The sequence below is a fragment of the Lucilia cuprina genome, chromosome 2 (assembly GCF_022045245.1).
Source record: "Lucilia cuprina isolate Lc7/37 chromosome 2, ASM2204524v1, whole genome shotgun sequence".
NCBI lineage: Eukaryota > Metazoa > Arthropoda > Insecta > Diptera > Calliphoridae > Lucilia > Lucilia cuprina.
This window is the reverse complement of record NC_060950.1, coordinates 6,706,005-6,722,615: the sequence shown is the minus strand read 5'-3', so window position 1 is coordinate 6,722,615 and position 16,611 is coordinate 6,706,005. Positions and strand designations below refer to the sequence as shown.

At 28.2% G+C, this 16,611-nt stretch overlaps 1 protein-coding gene and 1 long non-coding RNA gene across 2 annotated transcripts in view; both read left to right on the top strand.

Annotated features, from left to right (window-relative positions):
- Window positions 1-1,947, top strand: part of LOC124421369 — a 29,212-nt gene extending 27,265 nt beyond the window's left edge. The window contains exon 3 of the long non-coding RNA XR_006941614.1: window positions 1,873-1,947. This is a non-coding gene — a long non-coding RNA (uncharacterized LOC124421369). The remainder of the gene's footprint in view (window positions 1-1,872) is intronic.
- Window positions 1,948-15,899: 13,952 nt separating this feature from the next.
- On the top strand, window positions 15,900-16,611 carry LOC124421451. Its single transcript, XM_046956686.1, has one exon. The coding sequence runs from the start codon at window positions 16,031-16,033 to the stop codon at window positions 16,394-16,396; it is 366 nt and encodes a 121-aa protein (XP_046812642.1). The 5' UTR covers window positions 15,900-16,030; the 3' UTR covers window positions 16,397-16,611.

Sequence of the window (16,611 nt, the reverse complement as noted above, 5' to 3'; positions counted from 1 at the left end):
TCATTATCATCTTCAACATTTCAGTTTTTACCTTGAGTATATTTTTTTTGCTATTTAATACAGATAAATTAAATTGTATACAGACTGTTGATATATAAGTATGATGTAGTTATGTTAAAGGAGTTTCTCGTTTTATTTGCGAATGCACATTTTTTTGTAAATTTTTAACTGTATAATTACTGTAATTTTTTCTTAACTTTTTTTAACATAATTATTAAGGATTCTGCCTTTTTTTAATTTTTTTCTTAATTAAATAAAGCAAATATAAGCTACAGTCGATCACGCTTAATCGTTTTTATATTGCTGTACTACTAATATATATCGGAATATTTTTTTGATGTTCATAAACAGTTTCTCACTTTTTTAACCCAAGTTATTTAAGACAAGAAAAATCAGCATTTCAAAATACCGTTTACACGCAGAAAAACATGTTTCGACTGTTGTTATTAATAACCATTATATAACCATCTTTAAATCAACTTTACCCACACACCTAATACAGATTGCACAAGTCAACAAAATCGAACTTTCAGTGAGCCTTTTAAATAAAAATACCTAACTTCTGTGTATTTCTATCCGCTTAGTTCAAAAATCGTTATTAAAATTTTCGTTTAGCTCTGGTTTTTGTGATATTGCAATTTTTGTACAGACATTATTTTCGCCAATTTTTTGAAATTTTTACTTAATTTTACAGAACTGGAACTAAATTCCAAAGTTTTTTTTTTTTAACAACATGAAAATCTACACAAAATTATCTTTCTAAAGAGCATAATCATGATGAAAGTTATTGCAGTACAACTAGATTGTCTTACAAGGAAAATTGAGCCTTTTTTATCCTTATAACAATTGGCTAAAGTTATTTAAGTTTCTCCATAAAGTACTACCGACACAAACCATCAGTACAATTTTTCTGTTAAAACAGGACATTTTCTAAAAACGCAGGGAAATATTTCGGATTGAATTCAAAATATTATACAATTCCCAATCAGTGCCGTAACATTGTATATCATCATGACATATGATGATACAATAATACGATACCGACATTGAATTGGATATATGCAATGTCCTTTCTTTTAAAAAAAAACTTAGTTGTAAGTGCTTGTCATCATTTTTGTGAGGATTTTATTGCTTCCAAAGTTTCATGTTTTTATATAAGTTTTATGTATCATGACTTATGACGGACAAATATTGTTAAAAGTATAAAATAGACATTAACCAAAAACCACGAATTAAGTGCAAAATATTTCAATAAATTTTTAACGAATTTTCAATTATTATTAAAATTTTTTGTTGTTATGTATTGATACAATATTGTAAAATGAAATCACACTCGTTTATCTTAAATTAATGTTATAAGAATAAACTGAAAAAAAGTACAATTTTCAATTTCGCTGCAGGACATCCAAGGTATCCTGTAATAACTGTCATAATTATTATACTCTAATGATAGATAATTTTATGTTGATTACCATGTTGTTGAAGAACTTCATTCATATTGGTTGGGTTCTAAGAAATTAAGTAAAAAATAACAAAAAATGTCTTAAATGACGTTTTTACAAAAATCACAATATCTCAGAAACTAGAACTAACGAGAAATTTTCATAGCAATTTTCAAACTCAGCAGGTGGAATTAGGTACAATCAGCTAATTTTATTTAAAAAGGGATTTTCAGCGTTGTTTAGTGTTATTTTTTTGTATAAGTTGAACATCCGTTAAGAATATCACCTTATAGTTATAGATGTTCAAGTTATAAGCATATTTGTTGAAACTATCTGATAAAATTTCAATACTTTTTTAATTAGATTTTATTCTAATTTCCGCTATGAATTTGTCTAAAATGTAATTAATGTATTTTGTTTTTCATTTCAGCTTAAACTTGATTTATTACTGAAGGTATGAACTTTCCAGCAAAAAATCTACATAATATCATTTATTGAATGATTGAGTCAAACTCGCTTATAACGAACTAGGTTTCAACGAATTTTTATTATTATGTATTGCTAATATTTTGACAACCATTTTCATATCTCTTATAAAGAACTCAGTTATAACTAATATTTAGATAAAACGAATTTTTTTCAGTTCCTCGAGTTTAAACTGAATTTAGACTATACTTTTGTAAAGGGTTGAGACCCGTTGAATCCGAATCGGGGATTTGAGAAATCGTGTTCAAAAAATTAAAAAAACTCTCATTTTGTGAAAGGGAGTTTGTATGGGAGCATCAAATTAACTTGAAAATTGCGACCTGTAGCGTGCGCACAAAGTTTACATGGACACACAGACAGACAGACGGACATAGCTAAATCGACTCAGCAGTATTTTTTTGCTATTATAACTTATATATGCAAGGTATAATATCCTTCGCACTTTAGTTGTATAGGGTAGACTTTAAGACAGTATACAACATAATATAAATTAAGTTGACTCAGTTTCTAGTCTCTACATGGAACAAAAATAACATTTTTAAAATTTCAGAACAAGGCATTTCAAATTCCAAATGTGATAACCTGTTACCACGTTCTGATATATGTGGGCATAATCCTTTAAAAACGCCTAACTTGGTCTCAATGTTTCGACTTTTCTAAATTTGTTGCGGCCTGTGTAAACCCTGCATAACTTAGAAAAAAAAATATTTTTGTTCCCCAAAAAATGTCCAGATTATCCCCATATTTGCTATTTTGCAAAAAATCAATCTGTTATCATGAAATTGTTTAAAAAATTATAACTATTTGTGTTTTCACAAAATAAGTTCAGAATTAGATACTAAATTTTTACATTTTCTAATAACGTTTAAAAAAACAAAGACAACGCTAGTGTCTTTTAAATAATATAAAAAAATCAAATTTCACCATCCACATTACAATGACGTTAATAAATTAAGGCGATTACCTTCTGTTAACCGATAATAATTTTATTATCTCTTATGTATAAGATAGACATACACTAAAATTCAAACTAAAATAATCTTTTATACATTTTGTGACACAAAGTTGGTGTTAAGACCTTTCCTTTGGAAAAGTTTTTCTTAAGGTAGTAGATTTTCTACATTTAATACAAAAATATAAATTTCAATGAATACAACAAACATACAGCATTTATCATACCAATATCAATTTAATTAGGTTCATCTAAGCATTAGACAACAATCATAACCAGAGATCCTTTCAACCAGAATGTTTTGTTTAATCAATAATTAAATGTATCTTTATTAGAACAATAATGTATATATTAATTATAAAATGATTCAATTATAATGGTGTCTTAAAAACTCAAATTTACAAAGTATTAATTTTAAAGCTGTCAATACATTGCAATGTATAAGTCTATACCAGCAAGTGACACATAGAAATACATTAAACAGAGACAAACAAGAAAGACAATTTATGAATTTTGCCGCTTCCCCTATGGAATTGGAATTGGCATGTAAAATCAAACATGTAGTTGGTACACTGAAATTAGTTCATGTCTAATATATAGGAAACAAATCATAAATTGTATGAAATGTTTCATGGTTGCACATCACAGAAAGTTTTCTTTCTTTTGTAACATTACATAAGAGTTTGATTAAATAATACTTTGTATTATAAATGAAATGTTCATAAATACTACGAAAAAGTAATTACGACTCTTTTTGTTATTTTAAGCATAAATTATTTTCAGTGTAGCTTAGATCGTCCAATTCAATATTAATGCATGAGTGTTGAAATATTAAGTCAATTTTCTCTTTTGACAACACGTACTTGTGGATATGTAAATATGTACATATGTATATATGTATATAATATCTCTGTAAGCTGTTTCTATACTTGTCAGTAAAGGAACAGTCAATGTCAAATTTATAAGTCAACAATAGATAGGAAAAGTGTTGAAGCAAAACTAAATATTTACTAATAAACGCAAACACATATACATATAACTCACGCACATATCCACATTTTATTAGAAATTCTCAAGTAAATAGACATTCAATATAATCACAATGAAACTAATCAGTATCAGAGAACTAGTCAATAAATCTATCTGAGTGGAATAAAGGACAAGTGTATAAATAAGTTTGCAGATATCCCAGTAGTCTACCCAATTCCATTACTTAGTGTAAGTTAAATTTGGATAAAGAAAATGCTAGAAGTAAGCTGTGTACAACCAAAACTCATTCACATTAATAAAAATCCATCTATCTCAGCAATGCATTACTGTCCAGTTACTTAAAGGTAATAGGGTAAAAGAAGTATTCTTTCTCTACAGTTTAACATACACAAATCTATATAAAATGAATATATTGGATCCTTCAAAAACAGCAGGTTATACATGTGTATCGACGTACATATGTGTAACTTTAAACATATAAATCTTTTACAATAACCAACCAACCATTCAAACCATCATCAAAACCTTATATAATATTGCAATATTAAGAACTAACATTAACGTTCAAGAGGTGGTGGGTGTTTGTATTTCGCTTTTAAACTTAAGACTTTTGTAAAGATTAAGCTAAAGAGACCCTAGACTAAATTCAATTATAAAATGGTCAGTTGTAAAGGTACTATTATTTGTTATCTATAACAAACCAATAGTCTATAAATCTTTTGGTGGATTATTGTGTATTTCGAATGAGTGCTACGGAATGAAAGATGTTGTTGTTGTTGCTGATGATGATGATGATGATGCAATTGTGTTTGATTGCTTTGTTAGTCTAGTTTGGGGGCAGAATAAACAATTAGGGTAAATGTGGTGAAAACAGCTAAAATTCGAACGTACACATGTAACTTTTTACTTATTTTAATGTAAGATTATTTACAAAGCATTTGTTCAAATAGAAGTACTTTAATAATAGTGAAGACTGTAGTTAAGTCTGAAGGAAATACTATTGATCAGTTTAAAGTCAAGACTATAAATCTGTCTATAGTCAAGACTAAAGATCAGTCTATAGTCAAGATCATCCTATAGTCAAGACTATAGATCAGTCTACAGTCAAGATTATAGATCATTCTATAGTTACTTAAGACAATATATCAGTACATAACTAAGAAACTGGATCAGTATATAGTCAAGACTATAGATCAGTGTATAGTCGATTATAGTTCAGTCTATAGTCAAGACTATAGATCAGTCTCTAGAGAAGACCATAGTTAGTCAAGACTAGAGATCAGTCTATAGTCAAAACTATAGATCAGTTTATAGTCAAGGCTACAGATCAGTCTATAGTCAAGACTATAGATCAGTCTACAGATCAATCTATATTCAAGACTAAAGATCAGTCTATAGTCATAGATCAGTCTACAGTCAAGACTATAGATCAGTTTATAGTCAAGACATTAGATCAGTCTATAGTCGAGACTAAAGATCTGTTGAGACTAGAGATTAGCATATAGTCAAGGCTATATAAATCAGTCTATAATCAAGACTATAGATCCATCTGTAGTCCTGATTACTCAATATTAATGACTATGTATGAGTAAATAGTCAGTACTCTTGCTATGACTATGGTCAAGGTAATAGTCTGTAGTCGGGGCAGTTAGTTAGTCAGTCAGTTAATTAGTTAGTTAGTTAGTTAGTTAGTTAGTTAGTTAGTTAGTTAGTTAGTTAGTTAGTTAGTTAGTTAGTTAGTTAGTTAGTTAGTTAGTTAGTTAGTTAATTAGTTAGTTAGTTAGTTAGTTAGTTAGTTAGTTAGTTAGTTAGTTAGTTAGTTAGTCAGTTAGTTAGTTAGTTAGTTAGTTAGTTAGTTAGTTAGTTAGTTAGTTAGTTAGTTAGTTAGTTAGTTAGTTAGTTAGTTAGTTAGTTAATTAGTTAGTTAGTTAGTTAGTTAGTTAGTTAGTTAGTTAGTTAGTTAGTTAGTTAGTTAGTTAGTTAGTTAGTTAGTTAGTTAGTTAGTTAGTTAGTTAGTTAGTTAGTTAGTTAGTTAGTTAGTTCGTTAGTTAGTTAGTTAGTTAATTAGTTGGTTGGTTGGTAGGTTGGTCAGTATGTTGGTTGGTTGATCAGTAAGTTGGTTGGTTCTTTGGTTTATTTCTAAGTTATCAATAAATAAACAATATTGCCAATCTCTTAAGTGCCAGTGATGAACGTAAGTATCTACCACATATTAATTTATTACAACGATAGAATAGAGAGCATGAACCTTTTTGGTGGCTGTCAAAAACAACCCTATTTATGGATGCTATTGCACAATTCCATGTCATTATCTATTATGCCACCAACATTATTACTTACATATGAATTAACACAAAAATAACTAGGTACGTTTGTGTGTATATATTATGCATATTAATTTGAACAGGTACATATAAATATACACATGTACTTTACAAGAACTAAACTAAATACACAACATTTTTGGCAGGTGTTGAATTGTGTGCTCTACCAACTAATTAAAGCATTTTCTATTCACAAATGGCTTTACGAAATATCCAGTTTAAAAATAGCTTTTACAAAACTGACAATAAAATGTTCTGAAAACTTGCATTTTTCCAATAGAATACATCTGTTGTCGAAATATGTTATAAATTTTTTTGTTGTCTAGAGTAACAAGAATAAATTGGCATGTTGCATAAATACTAGTTGTTAAACGAAAATTCTGAAATACTCTAGAAGATAAATACATTCATATATATGTATAATTATATATTTACTTATAAATACTTATATTGTGGAAAAATTATTGTAAGGGTAACCTCATCGGCAATTGTATATTTGAAATAGCTACTTTATATAGACTGATATGAAACATCAGTACAGGAAAATTTTCGCAACAGTGGAGCAAAAATTACAAAATTATTTTAAAATATTTTTTTTATATTAATGAAATTTTTCATTTGTTTGAAATATATTATTTAATATATTTAAAATAAAACTTGCATAGATGTGAGTTATTTTTAAATATGTACTTCAACTACTGCAGTAATGCACTGTAGTCATTTAGCAGTATGTATTTACATACATATATCAGTATTACTACTACAGTTAAATAAATGTTTCTAAACATAAATATTTCCTTTAAAATATTCTATAGCCTTGATTCCCCTGCCAATTTGTAAAGTTGATAGAACAGACTAAACGTAAAAAAAGATAACAATAAAGAATCAAACAATTTTGCAATCAGAGATGGCTTCTTTAGAGTTTAGCTAAATATGTACATGAAAATATCTGTATAAGTTTATATTGAAGATGAAAATACCAAAATAAAACGGAAACGGAAATTTGTGAATCAATCAACAGGAACAAGAAGAAGGAAAGCAAAAAAGTTTGAAATAAAATAATAAAATAGTAAATTTAGTAAAGAAGCAAAAGCAAATAAAAAAATGTAAGCAATAAGATAAATAGAATATGTATTTGATCATGTTCTATCAAATAATTTCCCACATAGAGTATTTATTTAAAACATTTTTAAATATCCCAGTAAAAACTTTACTTACACAACAGCCTTTTAAGTCATTTTTTAACACGCTGATGTCATTGGAGGCAAGTACTTACAACAAACGATTACAAGTAATTAGAAAAAGTAGTCATTGTATCTTCACTTGCAAGATGACTTATGAATAAAAAAGTATTTATATGACACATTATTGTTAGGTAAGTAATTACTATTAAAAGTCATTACCTAGTTTTTGCTGGGATGCTTATATATTCTCTTAAAGTCATGGTATTAAGATTAAATTCTATACCAATTTTCCTTGACTTAATCTTCTTAATGCTGATATTAATATCGACTTATGACAATTCTAGTAAAACTTCTAATTATTTCATACATTACTTGGTAATGAGTGGTCGTTATGTATATTTAAGGAAAATAGACAAATAAACACAGAAAATAACTGTTAAGTCAGTTTTAAATCCGGGAATATCGGATAAGAACAATAGTAGGGTAGAAGGGGGATCATAAGCCATAGGGGCACGTCTGTAACTTCAAAACCGAGTAATCGATTTTATCGCATTATCAAATTTTGTTTCATCCCTGAAATTTGAAACATTAACTTTACATATGATGTAATGTAATGCTTGTGATGTAGAACAAAATTTGGTTAAAATATAGAAAAAGTCATTAATAATTTGTTTTAATTTCTTTTTGTTAATTTTTGTGAAATAAACAATAAATATCTGGTTTATTATACTTTGTTTAATGAATAAAAGTAAAAAACAGCAAAATACGTTTTTATTTTTGTAATTTTTTCTTTTATTTTACTAATGACAAATCCGCCCCATCCCTTTGGCGTCTTTACCCCATGGATGGGGCGGTATCGCCATTTTTGGTCAGTGCGGAAAAGTTAAAAAAATATGTACATGAGGATGATTTAGGAAAGATTGAAAGGAATAAACCTAAAGCCAACAAGGCCGCCTCAAAAAACAAGTGGCGTATGGTCCCCCTTCTACCCTACTTATTCACCCAGAAGGCAAGTATTTATACTTTGCTCTAATATTACTAGACTACTAACCGTGTAAGTAAATATTTTGGTGGAGTGTTTTGTTTGTGTATAACTCTCCCACATGCTTATGATTAACATATTATCAAAGGGCTCATTATGGTATCACGATATATTCAATATTCTCAATCTCTCCTTCTCAAATTGTAGTTTATTTAGAAAGATTTCGGATATTTGTGTAAAATGTTTGAGTATTTTTTTGCTTTTTAAAGTTTACCCCTAAATTTGTATTTGTACTCTTTTTTTTTTAATAAATATTCTATATTTGCAATATATTTACTTATTCTACTATAGATATATGTACTGGCATAACAAGAAAAGCTAAATGTACATTGAGGTTATTTAGTTGAAAGTTCATGATCTCATGCGTTAAAAATAAACTAGTCTTGGCATATTGTATATTTTTGCAGCATTGCATTTTTCACAAAAAATACAAAAAAAAAGTAAAATAAAAAACATACGTACATATGTATGTCTGTCTGTCTGTATACTCAAATAAGTTGCAACATTTTTCTATAACAATTTGTTAGCAGTTTACAGATAACACACACAATTTTTAAAGCAATTTTTTTCTTTAAACATATAGATAAATATAAATATATAGTTTTCAATATTTTACTTAAATCAAATATTTATATGCTAGATAGCTTCACTTTAAAGTTAAAATGTTTTGTATTTGTTGCAAAAAAAAAAAATATGTAAGATTTTAGTATATTTTTCTTTTACATCTTTGCAAATAAATATTTATTTGTAAAACTCAAGTTAAAGTTGATAAAAAAAGTGTATATACACATATGTTTACAACTCATATTTATTTGGTATAAAAATTATATAAAATGTTTCTTAGCTTGTTAAAATTGAGGATTTTATATGTAAAGAGTTTTTAGAATTAATATCAATTTCTTGATAAGAGATAAAATATTAAAAAAAAGTTTTTTTTTTTTTTTTTTTTTTTTTTTTTTTTTAAACAAGTGTAATATAAAATTTGTAGAAAAATTAGGAAAATTTTCAAAAACTTGTTATAAAATAAAAAAAACTGTGCAAACTGCATTAAAAAGTTTTGCAATTTGTAAACTAATTTGAATGAAGCAAAAAAAGAACTTCCAAAGAAGCAAAAAAGAAGTAGAATTTACTCCATGGCAGTACTAAAAAAGACTTGAAGAAATTTTGATTTTAAAACAGGCTTGTCATAGGAGAGATGTCCTTTTTATTTCAATTCCAAATTCACTACATCTGAAGTCATTCTCAGGAAGTTATTTTTATGTTCCTTTTGAAAAGTTATTACAAAGTAAAATTGTAGTATTAAAGAATACAACTAATTTGACTCAAGTACTATTAACATAAACAAATGAATTACACACGTTTATTAATTAATTCCAAAATAAAATTGGTTTAATTCAAATATACCTTAAATTAAACAAAAAAATTGGATTCTTTTAGCTTCTTTGGACGTCAATAAACATCACTTCAACAGAAGTTAAAAAATTCACTTAGTGCTACTTTTGAAGTGGTGATAAATGTAATTTTTTGGAAGTGCTTCGTTTTATTTGTGCTTGGTAAAGGTTCACCCAAATAGTTAATTTTTACTCGTATGACGCCCCTTGCATCCTACAATAGGATGTCATTACTAACACAAACCCGTTTGGCGCTACTCTTTGCTCCATACATATAATGAAACTGTGACTACTGGAGAGAGCGACATTTTTGGCTCATTGGTGATAGCAGATTAAGTTTCTGTGATAGTTGTTAACTATTCAGTCATTTTATATTAATTTTATATTTAATATAAAAAAATATTTTGCAACATACTGAATGTTTTTTACTTCTTTATTAAAGTGTTATTTAAAAATACTCAACAAATGCAGATGTTCATTTTCATCCATTTCGTAATGTCTAACAAATACTTTAGAAGTATGCACATAAGTACACATGTCTTTGATACAGTACAGTGGGTAAAAATCGTAAAGAAAGGAAATATTGTAACAATCCACTATGAAAACATTAATAATCATAAGGTTTGTCTATCATAGAATAGTTCATAGACAAACCAATAGAATAATTTGGGCTAATTCAAACCAGACTACCACTACATAATAGATAGTTTAGAAAATATTCATTGGAAAAGAAAAAACCGAGTTAATATACTCTATAACATAGTCTCTATAATGATACATGTTTTATTGATTTTACTATTCAAAAGACTAAACAAACAACTACAATCAATAAAAATGCTCCCCCCACTGTACATATACAAATGCGTACTTTATACAAGGAGTTATACATTTTATATATATTTTTTATTATAATGAAAAATAAATGTTTAAATTTTTTATAACAAACCAAATACCTATAAATCATAAGAAAGTGTCAAAAAGGTGTGCTGGCAGTAAAACATTAATCTTCTTGTAGTAAACTTCAATGCTGTTTTTTTAGTTAATATTTTCTACCATGCAGATATTTGTTTTTCTTCTCTTCTTCTTCTTCTTTGTACTTACCCAACTGTCTACGTATTTAAAAAAAAAAACTATACTTTTTATTTGTAGGTAAACGATTGCAGAGCAGATGAAAAACTATATTGTATTGTATTGCAAGGATGCCAAGAAAAAAGGCTGAAAATAAACAGTATTTGAATATGCAAATAAAAAGTACTAGAATGAAGAGAAAAAGTATAAATACTACTCATACAGACGACAATATTTCGGCAGCAAATATTATTTTAAGTTTCTAGTCTCATCTGTTGATATTACAAATGCTAATGGAAAATTGAACTGGGGAATTAATCGAAATAGTAGCAGTAGGTAGTAGTATAGAAAAAAAAGATGTTTGGTATCATTACTTTATATGTAAATATAGGGTTGATATTGCTAATGCTTACAAACAAAGTTAAAGATGAAAATGTGTATGAAATTAAAATTAGAAATATTTTAAATTGAAACATAATACATTGAAAAACAAAAATTCAGATCTACTAGTGAAGATCCGAAATAGAAATAACTAAAAGTCTACTTGTAATGAACAAGAACTGAACTAGAACTGAACTAGAACTGAACTAGAACTGAACTAGAACTGAACTAGAACTGAACTAGAACTGAACTAGAACTGAACTAGAACTGAACTAGAACTGAACTAGAACTGAACTAGAACTGAACTAGAACTGAACTAGAACTGAACTAGAACTGAACTAGAACTGAACTAGAACTGAACTAGAACTGAACTAGAACTGAACTAGAACTGAACTAGAACTGAACTGAACTAGAACTGATTGAAAGTTCTACGTAGACAAACGGGTGGATAAGCAAAATCAATTATCGTTGGAAAATTCATTGAAATATTTATGTACAAAAAATTACATTTAACTACAACTGGTCATAAATATTTTGTAATCCATAAAATTTGTTTATACAAAACGTCAATAAAACATTTTGCAATTCGTTTGGAAATTTTTAAACACAACAACAACATGAAAAAAACCTTCAATCAAATTGACATAACAGGCTATGATCTGTTTGTGTTGACATTCGCATTAATAACCAAAAGCATCAATTTCTACAGAGCAAAGCACACAAATACTGCAAAAGGGACGATATTAATGACTGTGTTGTACAAACCGGAAACTTTTGAAAAACAGAAAAAATAAAAAACAATTGCAAAAAGGTTTTCTTTCTACTTTTTGTTTATTAGTTTTTATCCAAATAATAAGGGCCTCAATGCAAAGCTAAACGACAAAGTTATGCAGACAAATGACAACAAACAGGGAATAACGGACTATGACGACGACATCAACAACAACTGTAAAGGATGTGTTATCCTTTGAGTTGACATATTATCGATTATTTTTTCTTTACAGTTTTTTTTTTCCAATTTATTTTATGTTCAACTGACTTTCGTAAAAACGAATTGAGAGCACAAAGTGATAATTTGTAATTGGAGAATAAGAAAAACTGAAATAAGCAAGAACAAAGTGGGTTACACAAGGATTATTGGCAAATTAAGAAACATTTATATTTGGCATATTTCAAAATGATAAATTGATGTTTGTCATGATCTCATAGATGATAAGTATTTACTGAAAATTGAAAATGATTTGTTTACTGGGGATTTGAAGCTTTGTAATTGCAATTTAATTTTATCTGAAAATAGTTTATTGAGTGAGGATTTAAGGATAATTTAAAAATAGCAAAAGTCAAATATTGTCAATAAAGTTTCTCAAATAGAAAATAATATAAACACTAAAATAAATTTATAAAAAATATAGTTCATTAAAAAAATTACTCGTTATTAAACTTAATATCAAGGCAGCAGCTTCATCATTATAAAATAAATAAAAACGGCATAAAAAACATCAACTGCTGTAAAACATTAAAGAGTTATAATATGTCTGTCAGCTGTAGTAAAAAGTTTGATGTAATATTAAATGCAAAATGTGAAACAAAAAAAAATTTACACAATCTGCAAAACAAAACTTCTTTCATATTCGCATAAGCATCGTTATAACTTTTCATATGTTTAAAACAAGAAAGAAGTATGGAGGTAAAATAAAGTAATATATATTTTATAATTATGGCTTAAAAATGAAGTTGAACAACTCTGATAGCAACGGCAGTATTATAATACAAAGAGCCACAACAATCTCTGCAAACTTAAAGAAGAACATATTTTGCAAATTCATCAGTGTTCTAAAATATGTTAAATTTAATGTTTAAAATTTTCAAAACAAAATTGTCCAATTCACCATCGATGTCGCATCGTTGTAGCATTAAATGTCATACAAATGTTTCAAATTAAATTTTTTGAGACATACTACGATACAACCTTACAACACTGATTGTTTAGTTCTGACTAAAGAGAAGATTATAGCCCAGACTACAATTAAGACTGTAGAGAAGGCTATACTTCTTTATAAAAGACTTTAGTCTAGACTACAAAGAAAAATGTAGTTCAGTCTGTAGAAGGCAAGCCTAGAGTCCAGCTTATAAAGAAAACTTGTCTAGGGTCTGGACTATAAAATGAACTAAATTCTTCTTTAAAGTCAATACTATAGACTTACCCCCGTATTCATAAATATATTAATCGCTTATTTTAGGTTTATTATTCCAACAATAAACCATCAATAACATTATTAAGCATTTATGAATATGAGGGTTAATATATTTTCACATGATTACTCATTTCTCCACCCATCCGCTGTGACTTCTTTGTACACTTTATTATCTTCTTTGATGGTTTTGAGTTATAAAAATAAACTTTTCGCCATTATATTGTTGTTGCTGCCACTTAAAAGTTATAGTTTTCAAAGAAAATCTCAAGCAAATCTTATTTGTTTTAGTGTCTTTTTAAAACTGTCACTTTGATCCCTGTTCTTGTTGATTCAGATGTTTTCTATTCACATTTTTCAGCTTTTGTTTGAAGGGGGCAAATTTTTGTTAACGCATTTTAAATGTCAGAAAAAAAATTAAATTGCAAACAAGTTTTTCTATGATTAGTTCTTTGGAGACAGTTTGACTTTTATAGCTAAATTAAGTATAGGAAAAATGTATTGCTCAAATTCAAATATAAAGAACAACAAGTAAGAGTGTTATATTCGGCTATGCCGAATCTTTTATACCCACCATCAAATCACTGCCATATAAAAACTAGAACTGAACTAGAACTGAACTGGAACTGAACTAGAACTGAACTAGAACTGAACTAGAATTGAACTAGAACTGAACTAGAACTGAAAGAAACTGAACTAGAACTGAACTAGAACTGAACTAGAACTGAACTAGAAACTGAACTAGAACTGAACTAGAACTGAACTAGAACTGAACTAGAACTGAACTAGAACTGAAATAGAAACTGAACTAGAACTGAACTAGAACTGAACTAGAACTGAACTAGAACTGAACTAGAACTGAACTAGAACTGAACTAGAACTGAACTAGAACTGAACTAGAACTGAACTTGAACTGAACTAGAATTGAATAAGAACTGAAAACAGAAAACTGAATGCGACCTGTAGTTTGACTACAAGGACAAATGGATTTACAAGCTATTTACAAGAAAATGTTTTGAGCTGATTGTTTGGTATAGGACTAATATTATAGGGCATTACAAACATCAGCACAATTCCAAATACACCCACTAAAGTGGTGTAGGGTATAATAGACAATATTTTACTTAATTACATAAAAAACAGTCTCTGATATAAATTATTCCACAATTTCTATAGAGCTTGCAATTTATTTCAATGTACTAATTTAAGCAATGTTTTTTTTTTATTAGAAATCAATTTTGTGTTGTAGTAAAAATCTCTATTTTTGCTAAAGTTTGCAGTATATTTTTCTAAAAAATTAGTTCTTATAGCAAACAAATAACAAAAAGGAATATGGGCACTTATTAAGGAATTTTAGATAGAGAATGATTTTTCATTTATTTGCTACTTTCAAAAAATAGATATTTTACTAATATTGAGTATGGAAAATAGAAGAATACAGTTTTATATATATAAATTACTATTTGTGTATACTTATATAGATACATATAAATAAATATCAAAAAAAAAAGTATTCTTGTTTTATAGACTAAAATTTTTTTTATGATATTATTGCAGATACATTTGTATTCAAAATTTGTGTTTCAAAATGTCTATATGGAAATCTACATTTCAATTATTATGTAAATACTAGTTAGTAGTACTATTTTAATGAATAAATGTAAAATTAAAAAAAAAAAACGTAAATTGAAAATTATGTTGTATAATGATACTTTTCAAATGAATGTTTATACATAATACATACATTATGTATGGATATGTATGACTGTATAATATTAAATATTTAGCAAACCAAGCGTTTGTTAATTTGTCTAAAAGTCGAGAGAAATATTTAATTGAATTATTGATATACTGTTGATGAATCTGGAATTCAGATATATTTATAGGTATTCGTTTGTAAATGAAATCATAATTTTCGTTATTTTAACTTAAGAATTCAATGGAATACATTATAATATGTAGTTCCGTTATTAGTGTGTAAAATATAAATGGTCTGCCCTAAATTGAAGATATATCTTATCTATATTTTAATCCATAGATCAAATTATGGTTTAGAATATAGACCAATACTTAGTCTGGTTTATATTATAGTCTAAAAACTGCTTAATAGTTTGACAAGTATTCTGGTTCATAATATGAAGTCGTCTATAGTTTAGACAAAAGTTTGGCAATATAGTTTGGTGTAAAGTCTTTACTATATTTTGATCTTGAGTCTAATCTTATTTTATTAATATATTTTGTTTGCTCATGTAATGGAAACATATATTTTTGTAAAGGGCTGAAGGGTGTTAATTACCAATTTTTATTTTTTTTTTCCTATACGCCGAAATTTCAAGACAAATTGGTTTTTGTTAAAGGGCACTTCACACGATCACACTTTACGTACGACACAGTCTAATGAAAAAGTAAAATGAAATTCCATCCGTATGACAAAAAAGAGAATAAAACTCGCCGGGGATACAGGGTGATCAAATGCCTGGACGAATTCTCAAAGGGGTTCCTCAACAAATGCATCACTAAGATTAGAGATGCATGGGTAGGTTTAAGCCTTAAACTAATCCCTGCTGAGGAAATTCCAATGAGACCTCGTGCAAGAGTTTGGTTACCAAAGATGAGCGCCGAAGCACCCAAGATGTTGGAATGCCTCAAACGGCAGAATCCCAACATACACATGAATGACTGGGCTATCATCCGCACAGAACAAGGCGAAGGGCACACATGTCTAATTCTCGCCATCACAGAAGCTGGCTCCGTTGAGCTGGAGAAGGTAGGCTTTAGGCTGTTCTTTGGGGTGAGGGGCGCCAAAGTAAAGGTGTTCCGGCCGACAAAATCGGGGAGTGAAGAGACGGATGAGATGGAAGCTGCCAACTCTCTGCTCACTGGCATGAAACTCTCCGAGCCACCCATTAAACCTGACAATGGCACTAAAGATAGTGCAAATTAATCTGAAGCACTCAAAGTGTGCTTCAGACAATCTACGGGTTCTCCTAGCCGAGGAAAACCTGGACATTTGCCTGGTTCAAGAACCCTGGGTCACGGACTCAGAAGTTAAAGGGTTCCCAGCATCTACATACAACATACTATATGCAAGAAGTAATGGTAGGCCACGATCATGTCTAATTGCTAAAAAATCGATTAACATTTTTCTTTGTACACAGC

Bases quoted from the DNA above. Each gene is read 5' to 3' on its own strand.
- LOC124421451 (XM_046956686.1), top strand. From the start codon at position 16,031: ATGAGACCTCGTGCAAGAGTTTGGTTACCAAAGATGAGCGCCGAAGCA.